Source organism: Poecilia reticulata, linkage group LG9, assembly GCF_000633615.1.
Source record: "Poecilia reticulata strain Guanapo linkage group LG9, Guppy_female_1.0+MT, whole genome shotgun sequence".
In the NCBI taxonomy this organism is placed as follows: Eukaryota; Metazoa; Chordata; class Actinopteri; order Cyprinodontiformes; family Poeciliidae; genus Poecilia; species Poecilia reticulata.
Window position 1 is genome coordinate 14,650,870 of NC_024339.1, and position 14,232 is coordinate 14,665,101.

The 14,232-nt window shown below is 38.8% G+C and overlaps 1 protein-coding gene across 1 annotated transcript in view; it reads right to left on the reverse strand.

Annotated features, from left to right (window-relative positions):
- Nucleotides 1-8,381: 8,381 nt before the first annotated feature.
- Nucleotides 8,382-14,232, reverse strand: part of paip1 (poly(A) binding protein interacting protein 1) — a 6,862-nt gene continuing 1,011 nt past the window's right edge. Inside the window, exons 2-11 of the mRNA XM_008418102.2 lie at nucleotides 13,572-13,723; nucleotides 13,122-13,331; nucleotides 12,900-13,012; nucleotides 12,560-12,671; nucleotides 12,337-12,462; nucleotides 12,119-12,225; nucleotides 11,776-11,893; nucleotides 11,014-11,068; nucleotides 10,324-10,402; nucleotides 8,382-9,470 (exon numbers count right to left, since the gene is read on the reverse strand). Of these exons, the coding sequence (XP_008416324.1) occupies nucleotides 9,383-9,470; nucleotides 10,324-10,402; nucleotides 11,014-11,068; nucleotides 11,776-11,893; nucleotides 12,119-12,225; nucleotides 12,337-12,462; nucleotides 12,560-12,671; nucleotides 12,900-13,012; nucleotides 13,122-13,331; nucleotides 13,572-13,723 (1,160 nt within the window). The 3' untranslated portion in view covers nucleotides 8,382-9,382. The remainder of the gene's footprint in view (nucleotides 9,471-10,323; nucleotides 10,403-11,013; nucleotides 11,069-11,775; nucleotides 11,894-12,118; nucleotides 12,226-12,336; nucleotides 12,463-12,559; nucleotides 12,672-12,899; nucleotides 13,013-13,121; nucleotides 13,332-13,571; nucleotides 13,724-14,232) is intronic.

A 14,232-nucleotide genomic window follows, 5' to 3' on the forward strand; every position in this document is an offset into this window, starting at 1 on the left:
GTTTTACCAGCCTCTGTCACTATGGGAACTTAATGTGTCACAGATCTCAGTGAGATAAAGATCTGGGGTTTGACTTTCACCAGAACTTTCCATTTATTACTGTGTTAGCCAGTTCGTTGTGGTTTTATTGGTATTTTGGGGGGGTCATGGTCATGTTGCAGACATCAGTTCTGGTTCACCTTCAGGTGTGAGATAACAGTAGCTCCGTAATAGGACGTTAAACAGGCGTTTAAGTAACATACGCAGTGACGTAGAGTGAAAGACCAACAGTTATTTTCCTCTCGCTGGAAAAACAACTGATGTAAGACCTTTCATTAAACTAAAGCTGGGGCGGTGAAATTTAACTCTCAATTAGTGGTGCCAGTTCAAAATAAGAATTTGGGAAGAACGTTAACTGGACTTGTTGCTCAACAGACACAATCAGCACAGCATGTTGTATAACATACCAGTGGCTTGTGTGTTAGTTAACTTAGATTAGACAGACGAGACTAGATTTATAGATGCATCTTTGGCAACAGCTTTAACATCTTTGCAGATTTCACACATAATTACCAGTAAAGCAACATTTGAGGATTCAACACAGATTCTGAGGGCATTTTAGTGTTTCTCTGTGGGTTTCTTAGGAAGTCTCAAAAATAGCCTCCATGACATCACCATGGCTTCATACATTACACAGAAAGAGTTCATTGTAATCTACGCTTGTGGAATTTGATGGCAACATGGGTCAAATGAAAAATTATGGTGGGAAGTGTTTAGAAAAACCAGACTCAGATGTTTCATGGTTGTGTAATATTCAGAGGTGAGATGCGTTTCAAGGGCTATGAATACTTTTGAAAGGTGCTGCGTTTTGGTAACAGTAATAAACCAGGAGAATCTAAGCTAGTCTTGAAACAATGAGTTTGCGTCTTCTTACTTTGACATCGCAGGGAAACTGAGTCCATGCATTTCATCACTCAAATAGCAGCTGAACTCATAGCACATCTAAGTCTGTCTTATTGCTGTTTTAATTGTCTGTCAAATTTAATAACATTTGTTCCACTCTCCCAGACTCTGACTGCTGCCAATTGACTTCCAGTTTAACAGTCTTGGAGCTTTTTACTTGGCATTGTCTTTGAGGTCAGTGAAGTGACTCCTGAATAACTAAGAAGATTACAACATCATTTTCCAACCCCGCCCTTTGGAGCAGGCCACATCAAATCACAGATTGCAGATATTTCAGTGGATTTATTAGCTTCTAGAGGCTTTTCACACCACACATTTTAAAGACTTTCTTTGGACATGTAAGAGGATTTGTGAACATTCACTAATTTAGTCACCCGCCGGCTGTTTTGCTCATTTTAACCCATCCATCCATTCATTATCTGTATCTGCTTATCCTTGAAGGGTTGTGAGGGAACTGGTGCCTACCTCCAGCGGTCATTGGGCAAGATGAAGGGTTCACCGTGGACAGGTCACCGGTCCATCACAGCACAACATAGACAACCATCCACATTCACACCTCAGGACAATTTAGAGAGAGCAATTAACCTGACAGTCATGTTTTTGGACTGTGGGAGAAAGTCAGAGTTTGCAAACTCCATGGGTTCAAGTCCCATGCTGGGATTTGGACCCATAAACTTCTTACTGCAAGGCAACAGTGCTACCAACTGTTCAGCTTTGAGAGTAAATGTTCATTCCATCCCCTGATAATTTTGAAGAAATTAATTAATATATTTTTCATTTCAATCAATATAAAGATCTAATTTTAACTTGATATTTAATGGATTGTTCTTAATAATTGTTGATGTTCTTTGTCTATGATCAAAAATGAAACTGTCAACAAGAAATTGTTAGCAAGAGGTAAAAAAATACAAAATCAGCAGGGGTTCAAATACTTATTTCTTCCTGCTGTATATTACCAGCACATTGCCACAGCACTGACACTGAACTTTGAATGAATACATTGTGAACTGAAGTTGTTTCTGCTGCGATTCTCTCTTGGTCCTGATTCAGATTGAGGATATGAGTCATGATAAAATCTCTGTACAGTTAGAAACCTGAACAATCTGAGTCCCCCACTTTGAAAACACACAGAAGGGTAGCAGACAAATATAGAAAAGAAAAATTCCCTTTTTAGCAGAAATCCAAGGGAGGACCAGACACAGAATTAAGGAGTTCTCTATCAGCAGATCCAGGAATCAGAAGATGAAAGGAGCATGTAAACAAATACCAAAATGTAAGGACAGTGTTGCCTAAGAAGAGCAAAACCAGAAGGTAATATCGTTTACACTGTTTTTAAATGGTTTTACAATACAAAAAATACATTTTAGATAAATAATTGCACAAATCTGTGACATGTACTCAGTGCATTCCTATTAAAAACAGACATTTAACTGAGCCAAAATTTGTGTAATGTAAAACTAACTATATTAATGTACATAAAAATCTGCAAAACCCTGTTTAAATAAATGCAAACTAGAAATTAAATTCAGCTTTACACATTTTAAGCTGAATGGTGCTTTAAGCACCATTTAGCTTAAAGTTTCTATGTAGAGGTATTACAAAAGTTTAATGTAACCTTACAAAGTTGTCAATAAGGATTGGACATGACACAAATCTTTTTTATTATTATTTTCGATCATTTTCATCCAACCAGTTTTGTTTCTGATAGGAACTGAAACAAAAGATAACAAAATCATGTAATATTATGATATGATCAATGTTACATCCTGTCGTCTTGGTACAATTTAAAAATTACTTTATACCTAACTCTGTCAGGAGTATGAATCATTTTTGGGCTTAGCTTCATGGCACCATAAAGACAACAATAGGGGAAAGTATGGGACCACAGGGACATTAGAAAACCCAAACTTGATGAAAAAATGAGACTGAAAATGATCAGAGAAGCTGCCAGGCGGCTGTCAGCAAAAGTGGAGGAGAAGCAAGAACTGGTTAGAAATCCATTGAGACTGATGAGTGATGCTTCACTGTGCAACATGAAGAATGGCTAGTAATTAGTTGTAATTACTTGCTAATAAAAACACATAAAATATCACTGGTCCAAATCCAACTATTACTTAATTCTGTAGACCCTTCCTTCCCTCTACTCTGGGTTTTTTTTTCAGTTGTGACTCACATGTTAGTCATTGACTGAACAGAAAACCTTGAGTTTTCCAAAAGGAGTAAGTCCTAGTGTTTGTGTGGAAGTGTAGCAAAGCAGTTCCTGGAAAAGATTGAGGTGATTTTCTGAATCTTATGTTGACAAACTGACTCATCTTTCTCTAAAAACACAGATTCAACAGCGAGATAAATCTCTCTTCTTTCAGAAGGATCCACATTGCTTAGATTGAAATGCTATTTCCTTTAACAGCAGCACCATTGTTTAGGGCTATTTCCTTGAATCATATAGAACAATCTGAGGAAGAATCTTAGAAAGAATGCTGAAACAGATTAGACTGGAAACTTTGTTCTTGCTTGCCACTTGGAACGTCATCAAAAATCCCCTCTGAGGCGAAAAGAAAATAAATTCATGTTGGTCAGGATGTTTGGAGCCCTTAAAAAACCAACTTCATTATGTAATTTAAATTAAACCCTATTCACCTGTATTATTAGCCACTGACAGCATATTGTCTGACACGGTTCATTTTTTGAACTGAATGCCTTTTTCTCATTTTGTTACTTTACAACTGAAAATAATCAGTGTATTTTATTGGGAGATATTTGGTTTGCAAAATGTTTTAAAAAAAACAAATTGTAAAACACAGAAGCCCTTTTAAGATTATATATAATCTGAAAAGTGTGGCCTTCACCTATATTTAAACTTCACAAGGAAATACTTGGAGGAGCCAACTATTGCCTTGTCTTTTGGGTATTTGTTTATGGGCATCTACAGACTGATTGTTTTTCCTATTCATCTATAAAAATCAAAGTCAGTTTGGATGAATTGTGCAAACAACAATTTTTAATGACTCTTTGTCTTGTTGGTGGGCAGCCTTTCAGGATTTTCCTGTATATATCTCCATTAATCAGCTCTGATCAGCTTTCCTGATGCCGTTGAAGAAAAGCATTCCACAGAATAATGGACCATGTGTCAACAAGGAGAATGTTTAAGCAGAAGGGAAGTTCTTCCTTTCTACCAGACACATTGTTTTTGGGTCCCAAAATGTTTAATTTTGGTCTCATCTGACCAAAACAACTTCTCCCACATTTTACACGGCCTGTGTCAAATTTTAAACATGACATGGAGTTGTTTTTTTATACACTCAGATCATTAGACAGATTCTTCTGACTGAGCTGTGAATATCTGCAGGATCTCCAGAATTTCCATGAACGTCTCGCTGATTAATCCCGGCTTCTCCTGACCTGTCACTTTCAGTGGACGGCCATTTCCTGGTGGGTTTGCATCTGTGACACTCTTTTCAGATTTCAACAGTGCTGCAGAGCTTTTTTTTTTTTACATTGCTTTGAACTATTTATAATTTCATCTTCATGATGCTGTTTTTTTCTCTAATGTTCTCTAACAAACACCTGATGCCTTCATAGAAGAGCTGCATTTATGCTTAGATTAAAAACCAAATTTATTTACTAATGAAACGAGTATCAAAGACAGTTGGTTGCACTGGATTTATTTTGGTGTGTGGTAGAGCAGGTTTCTTGTGAAAATTGTGTATTGTTTTAATTTCACTCCCCAACAATTCAGTTCTTTGTACAGTTGTTTCAAGTGAAAGCATTAGAGATGTGTAAAATGTCCAACATGTAGAAGGATGTGCTCCTTCTTCAACCCTACAAAGACTAAGTGAATATGAAAGCAGATGGCCTGATGGTTGGCTGGATAGCTGGCAAGTTTCAGACATTTCCAGTCTTAATATGAAATTTTTAAAAATAATTAAAAAAAACAGAACCATCTTATTTAATAAGCACCACTATCAGCTGTCTTTTATATACTGTTCAATTTGTAGCTCTATTATAACTTTTTTAACCTAATTGTTGCAGCGTTTAACTGACCAAAATCTAAAGGTGCAGAGCAAAGCCACAGAAACATCACGACGCAGACAAATGCAGAAGTGGAGTTTATGGAGTTTTACATTTTTAATCTTTGTCACATCTGTTTTTTATCCATTGCAACATTTACAGTATATGGTTGTAAAAGAGATCAGATGTCTTAAACTAAACTTGATGAAGATTAGCTTATTTGGAAATGTTTTAAAGGAACGTTCTCCCAGGAAGACATTTCTGATTTGCTGCGCACTGTGGAGAAATGAATGGAGATGTACAGGAACACAACACACCCACACCCACACCCACACACATCTAATCCCTCTTTTACTCCGATGTGCTGAGCATTGAGAATCTACGCCTGTTGTTTATCCTGTCGGTATCTCTTTTTTTCCGTTAGTCTCAGCATCACATGCAGCAGCCATGACGTTTCACAATTCACCAGCTGCACAGACAGCGTAGTAATGAGCAGTATATTTATTTTCTAAAGAAGTAGAAGAAACAAATGTTGCAAATGCTGAACTGATGCTTTGATTTTGGCCAGTCATCCGTTTACAACTGTGCTTTGCAGATTATGATATCGGGAGTGTGAGGAGGGTTTCTTCCAGAGCGGGCAGTTTGTATGAATTCACACGTAACTCCCCTTTGGTTCTGTTTTTCTCTTCAGAATGAGAACATCTATATAAAACATTGCAGCACAACAGTAAGCCCTATTTGCTCTGCGGTTTAGACAAACTACAACTGCATGTTGGCTTAAAAATTGAAGACAGACATGGGGGTGAGGGTTCCAGAAAAACTGTAACAACTGACAGATGTGCACATTTAACTTTAATCCATTTTGTCTTACCTTGCTTATGGTAAATCAGTATAGACAAGATAGATTTAAAATGCAAAAGAAAAAATATATGCATTATATTATTATATATTATTATTATATTGAGTTTTGAAAGCAGCAAGAAAGAGTCCACCGCATTTGCAGAAGTGGACCTAACTGCCACGCTGAGATCACTGAGGGTAAAAACGGTTCTGTTTTTTTGGAAGAGTCCCAATGACACATAATAAGTGTGTCATTGGGACATGCAAACCTTCCAGTCTGCATGTCTGCTTCTGTATGGAACCATGTTGGCTTATGAGCTGTTTTGCAATTTCCTTTCTTTATTAAAAGAGAATGCATTCCGTTGTCTCTGCATTGGTTTATGTTTGGAAAACTGTCATGTTGGCATAAAGAGGCCTTGAAGATTTTTAGCGGTCGGCTTTGCTGAGAGGAAGATGAGAATAACATTCCTCTTAGCTCAACAACAAGCCACAAATATTCTCTTGTAAGAGAGCTGTGCTGTGCTTTGAACTTCTAAGCACCAAGAACATATTGGGCTCCGTCTATTTTAAGCATAAATGAGAGTTTTTAATTTTTGTATTTTCGTTTGTTTATATGTCAATTTGGCGCTGGTGCAAGGCGTTAATTCTGGACTTTTAGTGTTTTATTTGTTATTTTTCAGAGTGCTGATTACATCACCAGCATTGGCGGACAAGTTTGGAATTATTTCTTTAATCCATATAAAGTGAAAATTAAATATACAGCTTCAAGCTCTCCTTGGGCTGCCACCTTATCGTGGTGGAGGGGTTTGAGTGTCCCAATGATCCTAGGAGCTATGCTGTCTGGGGCTTTATGTCCCTGGTAGGGTCACCCAAAGCAGACAGGTCCTAGGTGAGGAACCAGACAAAGCGCAGCCCGAAGACCCCTTATGATGCACAACAACCTTGGATCTAGCGTTTCCTCGCCTGGAAGGGGGTCACCGGGGCCCCACTCTGGAGCCAGGCCTGGAGGTGGGGCACAATGGCGAGCGCCTGGTGGCCGGGCTTTTACCAGGGCTCAGCCCGAAGAGGAGACGTGGGTCCCCCTTCCRATGGGCTCACCACCTGTCGGAGGGGCCAAAGGGGTCGGGTGCATTGTGTTAYGGGCRGCAGCCGAGGGAGGGGACCCTGGCGGTCTAATCCTCGGCTGCAGAAGCTGGCTCTTGGGACGTGGAACGCCTCCTGGACGCCTCCCTGGTGAGGTGTTCCGGGCACGTCCCACTGGGAGGAGGCCTCGGGGAAAACCCAGGACACGCTGAAGGGACTATATCTCTCGGCTGGCCTGGGAACGCCTTGGGGTTCCCCCGGAGGAGCTGGAAGAAGTGGCTGGGGAGAGGGAAGTCTAGGCTTCCCTTCTGAAGCTGCTGCCCCCGCGACCCGACCCCGGATAAGCGGAAGAAAATGGATGAATCGATGGGCTTCAGCACACTGCCTGTCTAAAAGCTAAATTGGCATCTGGATTTGACAAAGCAAATAGACAGGGGTAATGACACTGGATCATTACCCCTGCCATGTGGTGGTTCCTGGATTTGGTTGACTCTTGGACAGAACTTTCTCTTCCAACAGGACAATAATCCCAGACATACTGTCACAGGTTGGCTCCATGCCAGAGGGAAAACAAGACAGATCAGATGTTAGATTTTATTGTAAGGAAGAATACATAAATCATGTTGATTTAAATGTGTATCGTCAGACTATCCTTTATGTCAGCAGTACATTTTTGAGACAATCAAAGGCAAAGATGACCAAAAAGCTGGAGCTGTTTCCTCTGGGGGAGAAAAACAGACCATGATTTGAACAATTTAATCACTTCTGAGAAAGACTAAGATAGGTGTTCCAACATGCCCAAAAGTGCAGCTTTCCTTAAATACAGCAGAGCTCCTGAGGGACTTGTATTAACTGGGACCGATTGAAAAAAAGGCCAATGTTAACATTTTGGAATGGCCCCAACCGCTACCCTGTTATAAATGTACAAACTGTGCTTAAAACTCACGTTCCTGCCAGAAAACAAAAAACTAACAAAAAAAAAACAATTAAAATAAACACAGTGATCTCTTACACCCTGCAGAGAACAGACATGTTTTTGAAAGCAGGATTACCCAGAAAGCAAAATACCATGCACGGACATAAATAATGTTTGACCTCGTACATAAATAAAACATATCGCTTGGGGAGGACATCACTAATTTTTGTTGCCAGCAGGTGGCAGTGTTTGACTAGAACAAAGAAAATAAATGCCGTTGAAAGCTTGAAATGTAAACATGCACATTTTCAAAAATGTTTTAAGAATTTTTTTTTTTTACCGTCTCAAACCAAAAATGTTTTAAGATTCAGCCATGAATGAATAAACATTACACATCCTCCTGCTGTATGTTTTTATACTGGTAGTCATGCACTTAGGCAAATCTGGCACACTTTCTTTTAAATCTGTATTTCACCAGAAAGAGACCTTGACCAAGGTCGTCGTCACATAAATCTGAACTTTGTAGTTCAAGACATTTTGATCTACCTTTCAAATGACTAAAAATAAAGTAATTAAGAAAAAGACAACAGCCCACATTATAAAGAATTTATTGCAAGCAAACATTACTATAAATAATATGTACAAACTATAAAACAACATTCGCTTACATGTTATGTGTGGATTGCCGGTAAACAGTCTTTCAGTCTTGAGCCAACCAAGAATTTGGGCCACATCGCCAAAACGTGCAGGATGTGTACATATTTGATCATATTTGCAGGAAATCAACTATTTAAAATGAACGGCATTCAGAAAACTCTGGATCATTTCCTACAGGTTTTCCTACGGTGTAACTTTGAAAAGTATTTAAAAGAAAATTAAATTTAAAATGAGGTTCTATGCGAAACAACTTTTACATATTTGTAGCCGTTGCTAACATGTAGAACTGTTCATAAATATCTGGGTGTGATTCAAGAGAACTTCAGCCAGATAAACAGGTGGAAATATTTAATATTGGCAACTTTACAATGTATCACATCGCAAAAGTGGAGATAAAGGCTGCATCGTCTTTGTACTTTATGCGGATATGCAATAAAACATCTGCCTCACCCATCAATAGTGCATTTTTAAACAAGGAGAATGGATTACCGTATGATGTGTGGCAATAATTGGTATTTAAGAAAATACGAACATATTTTTTAAAAAAAATTTTAAAAAAGAAATCTTTCATTCAAGTCTTAACTCTAAAAAAAAAAAGTCCACAGCACACTATTTCCCTCTTGGCATTTGGTTGAAAAGAAAACCAGCTCCGGGAGGAAATTCCAAACAGCAAAACAAAAATAAGAGAAGAAGTAGTCAACATTTTGAACAGTTATCCCACTGATTGTCCCACTTTCTAATGAATGCAGACTGAAGGAAATTTCAGAAGTGCAACTATAAACAGCTCTTTGTTAAACAGAGGGTTTGTTCGCAGGAAAATAAAAGATGTGAGTGTATCCTGATGTTAGTTATCCTTTGCTTTTCAACATTCTTGTAACGCAATTTGGAAGAGTACAGTATTATCCTTGTTAAATGTCACTGACAACCCCAGTCGTGTCATTGCTGCCGTTTCATCTCGGACTCTAAACAAAAGCTCTCATATGCTTCTTCGATCTCTGGATCCATCTCGTCCTCTATGTCGAACCTGTAAAAATCATAAATCAATTAAGACACACCGATTCCAAAATATGTCTTTTTAACCGTTTTTTTTTTTTTACAAAAAGTCAGTAGTACAAAGAAAAACAGGGTCACAGACACAGTTTTGAGAGGGGGAATGGCAGCGACTAAAGCCCTTTGACACTCAGCTGCTGACTAAACTGGATCTGAGACCAGATAGACTCTGCTGCATTGTGGGTCACTTGGAAACATTTGTAAAGCTCAGGGCCCCATGGGTTTACAGTCGGTCATGTGACTTCATGTGTCTGGTGATGTTACCTCACAGTCACATGACCAAAGATGAACAAGCAGGATGAAACCTTTAGGGCGCCATTTGAATAGTGCAGTTACCTGTGCTGAAAAGATTGCAATTTGCCAAGAAACATCCTGAAGAGGAAAGAAGCAACAATGTGTGAACTCATGAAAGGAACGCTGTGTTCTTTCGTTCCAGGTCGATGCAAACTGTTGATCAGACGACTCCCAAGAACCGGTACACTAAAGAAACCTGCACCAGGAGCAGCATCTCGGTCTGACACAAGCTGGTTGATTTCTACAAAGGTCTGGCTTCTCTGAAATTTGCTAAAGGACATTTATCCAAACAAAAGTAAGTTTGTACGCATCTATCCGAGACTGTATATCTGGTTTGGCCCTTTGCTGACCTGAGGGTGAAGTTATTTATTGCAAGTCTACTTTAAATGCAGAAAGAATGAAATAAATGATCAGAATCCCAAAATGAGCATAGCATTCACCCTCACAAGCATCTGTAAACTTCTGTCTGAACAACCCAACTAGCTGAAAGGATCTGAATTAGCTTTGCATTTATACCAATAAAGATTACTTACTCTTCATTGCCGTTTTCACCATAAGCATCATGGAAGTAGTCTTGCGTCTCCAGGAGCTCTTGATATTTTTCAGCGTATTCTGTGGAAACCGACAGAGCAACTTTCAGGCACAACAGAGACTGAGACAGAAGTGTGACTGTGCTAAAGCGAAGTGAGCAGAAGAGAAGCGCCAAGCTGAGTCCGAGTTATTGTTTATTAGTAGTAATAAATACACCTAGAGTAAAAATGCTCAATTCGCTTAAGAAATAATAATTATTATTGTCAAAATGAGAACTTATAAGTCTAATCATTTGGGTTTGGTAGCGATCGGTGTTGTTCAAAATCAACAGCAGGGTTGCCATACAAACTTTATAGCAAAACCCTTTAACACTTAATTTTGCATAGTTCTCATCCATTTTCAGCAAATATTAAAAGCAAGAAGAAATATGTACAAGTAAATATCTGATTTAATTGTATTATTGAATTGTTTATTGTATTCCTCCCATGTACTGTATTTATTTGAGCTATTTGTAAAGTACTTTGAGGATTAGGAGTTATTGGACATAGTTAAACTTGACCTTAAACATCCAACCTTAGAGCATTTATGAGGCTTACCATGTGTATATTAGCAAACCATAAAACATTTGATTACTTTTGGTTTGTGGTTATAATGAGGTTTTGCATATGTTGAGAACTGATCCATACACTCACCGGGATCTGCTGCTGTAAAGGGTGTACCGTCCTCAGTGTAGAAGGTCGGTTCATTCTGAAGAGCAAAACACAAAACACTTCACCAAAAAGAACAACCGAGGAAGAGGCATATGAAGATGTAGAACTTCAGCTAAATCACCCAGTCTGACACTGAAAAGCCTAATCTTTTTCCGGTCAGTAAACGCCTCATACCTAACCTACACTCTGATGTTGTCTCTATTACTAAAGAAAGACTCAAAAATAGCTATTTTTGGTGTCACTGTTTAATAAAAAAGTCAGTTGAAACAAAAATGTGTGAGGCTGTTTAAAAGCAACTTGTATTTTTTTTATTTGTTTTTTTTTTTTTACAGAAGCCATGTTGGATGTTCGTTTAAGCTGCCAAAATGGAAAACTGAGCCTTCAGCAGATAACAGGAAGGCTGAATGCAGTAAAGCAAAGTTATCCGTTAAGTTCTTCATCTCTGTCATGGAATGTGATGGATTTTGAAGATTCTGGTAACCTTTTGGTAAACTCAGTAAAATATGCGCAAAACCCTGTTTTTTAATCGCTCTCTCTCTCTCCCTCTCTCTCAGTGTGTTGTTGCTTCTTGTCTTTGTATAAATATTTAATTACCACTCACAACAGGAAGACCAGAAAAGAAAAGCTATTTATTCCGATAACAATCAGAATCAGCAGCTTAGCGGGTTTTACAAAAACTGAAGATTGTTCACAAATCAAACAAAACAATAAAAGCCGATGTTGACGTTAAGTCTCGACACTGACCATGAAGTAGTTGGGGTCGTTGTCTGGTGTGGCGTTGCTGGCAGCGGCAGCAGCAGAGACTCTGCCCCAGTCGCTGGATCGCAGCTCCACCAATTTCAGGAGCATCTGTCTCACGTCCCTGAGGAAAACCAGTTAAACGGTTTTACTGAAGACGCTCAGAGCACCGTCCTCCTGTACTGCTGAGCTTTTCCCAGCTGCTAACTGATGCCCAGATTGTTACAGACATGTGCTCTTTAAAAACAAATATGGAGCTGAGATTACCTAAAAGAAAAAAAAAAACAGAATACATCAAACAAATTGTTCTTTCAAAGATTTTGGATTAGGTGGTAGGTATTATACACACCTGCTGCATGTAGCGTCCAGGAGAATAGTCTCGATTCTTTGGACCAGTTCGTCCATGTGTGGTTTCCCGCTCTTTTTCCAGGCGTCATCCAGGATTGAACCCGTCAACTAAAAAGCCAAAAACATGCTTATGTCCCTTTGAAGCGCCACACGCAACACTAAAAACACTTTTACTAAACAAAAAAATCTCCAAAAACATGTCGAAGATAATTGTGAAACCTTTAGCAGCTTGACGGCACAGATGAGATTTGCGTCGACAGGATGTGAAAGCAGAGCTTCCAGCAGGTCTTTAAGAGCCGAAAGGAGAATATCTGCTCTGTTCGGAGCTTCTTTTCCACTTTTTATCTAAACAAGAAACATCGTTAAAAAGGCACATTTATAATGACAATGACATTTAAAATATAAATGTAAATACAGCGACGCAAAAGAAGCGTGTTCCTACCTCCAAATTTAGATACAACTCCCCGAGAAATAACACAAAGGAGTGAAATTTCTTCTGAGCCTCTGGACTGCCTCGTATGGCTACGTTTCTTTGTTCGTACTCCGTCTGACATCTACAGCAGAAAAACAAAAAAATATCTCCGTTAATGATGTAAACAATTACATATTATACAACATTTATTTTTTGCTGTGTGTTACTAAAATTATTTCTAATCAAAGCATCTCCCCCGTCTTTTTGTAATATTAGACATATAAAAAAATGACATAACCTGCTTTCATTTCAAGATAACATCTAGGTTCAGGTTGGGCAATGATAACATTTATTAAAAGCAAAAATTTACCGTTGCAAAAGCAATCGACGAAAGTTCCCACTTTGTGGGCTGAGGGCGAGGTGATGGGACAGGTAATTACAAAACCTGGCGCCGGTGTAGGAGAAGTTTGGGATGGCAGTAGACTGAGATAAAGAGACAAAAATTGGGTAAGTTACACCAAATACATGCATATCAATGTCTTAACAGAGAAGCCAAATCTGTAAAGAAGAAGAAAACTGAATGTTGCCAAACCTGCGTAAAGATCAGCTCCACCAGTTCCTTCAGCAGCTCTTCTGTAGTGACCCAGGAATTAAGCATACTGGTGATCTCTTCGACGTCGTACTCGAAGGAGCCAGGAGAGGAGCTCAGGTGAGCAAGGAAATCTGCGACTGTATCAGCCAATGAGGAGTCGCTGTAGTAGCTTTCACTGTAGCTGTCATTGTCATCATAATACCCCAGTTCCTAAACAAAAAACAATTAAGAATTATAAAAAATGGTAACACCAGGAGTAATAAGCAGTAACATGTTCAAACAATATATTTACTTCAAATTCATAAAGTACAAATGAACAAAAATTGAAACTTGTTCAAAAAAATGTAATAAAAAAAAATATTCAAACCTTTAATATCAGACCGAGGATGATCTATACAGAAAAAAAAAAAAAAAAACATAGCAAAAATCTGGTGTAAAAGTTTCTCTTACTTCATATGAGCCCATCCCAAACGGAACAAACTCTGGAGCACTAGCTGAAAGCGTCGATGTCCTGACCACAGAGTCCACATCGTTACTCTCTCTGGGGACAGAGGCATAGCCGGGGCTCACGCTCTGTAGAGGGCCGCCCAGTGTCCGAGAATCTGAAAGCAGAAACAAATATGTAACAGCAAAATAGGAAGCTGCTTGCTCGACAAAAATAGCAACGGTTCTCAACTGCGGTACTGTAACAACATGAACTGGTCCCGAGGCCAGGAGGAGTAATTGCACTGTCTCCACCTCTGTGTGTTGCAGGGGAAGGAAGGTGTTCTTTCAGAGCAGGTTTACCTCCATCTACCAGCATTCATCAAGTACTATAAAAGGTACAGGATTTGTCGACTAAAATAGGAAAAAGCTCAGTGGGGACTCGTACTGATTTGAAACACGGTACTTGCATCTGTGTGATCACATCTGGTACTGTGATTGGGTCAGACTCTTTTTTTGGTCACAATTTATAAATACACTTGAAATGTGAACAGAGGAATCTTGTAACCACATCCAACTTCTTTAAGTCCTAATTGGTCTGAATATTTAGCATGATTTTAAATAGTCTGCTTTAGTAACCTTTCTATATTATTTCCTTGAAAAAATCTGCAAAAAACAAAGAATATAT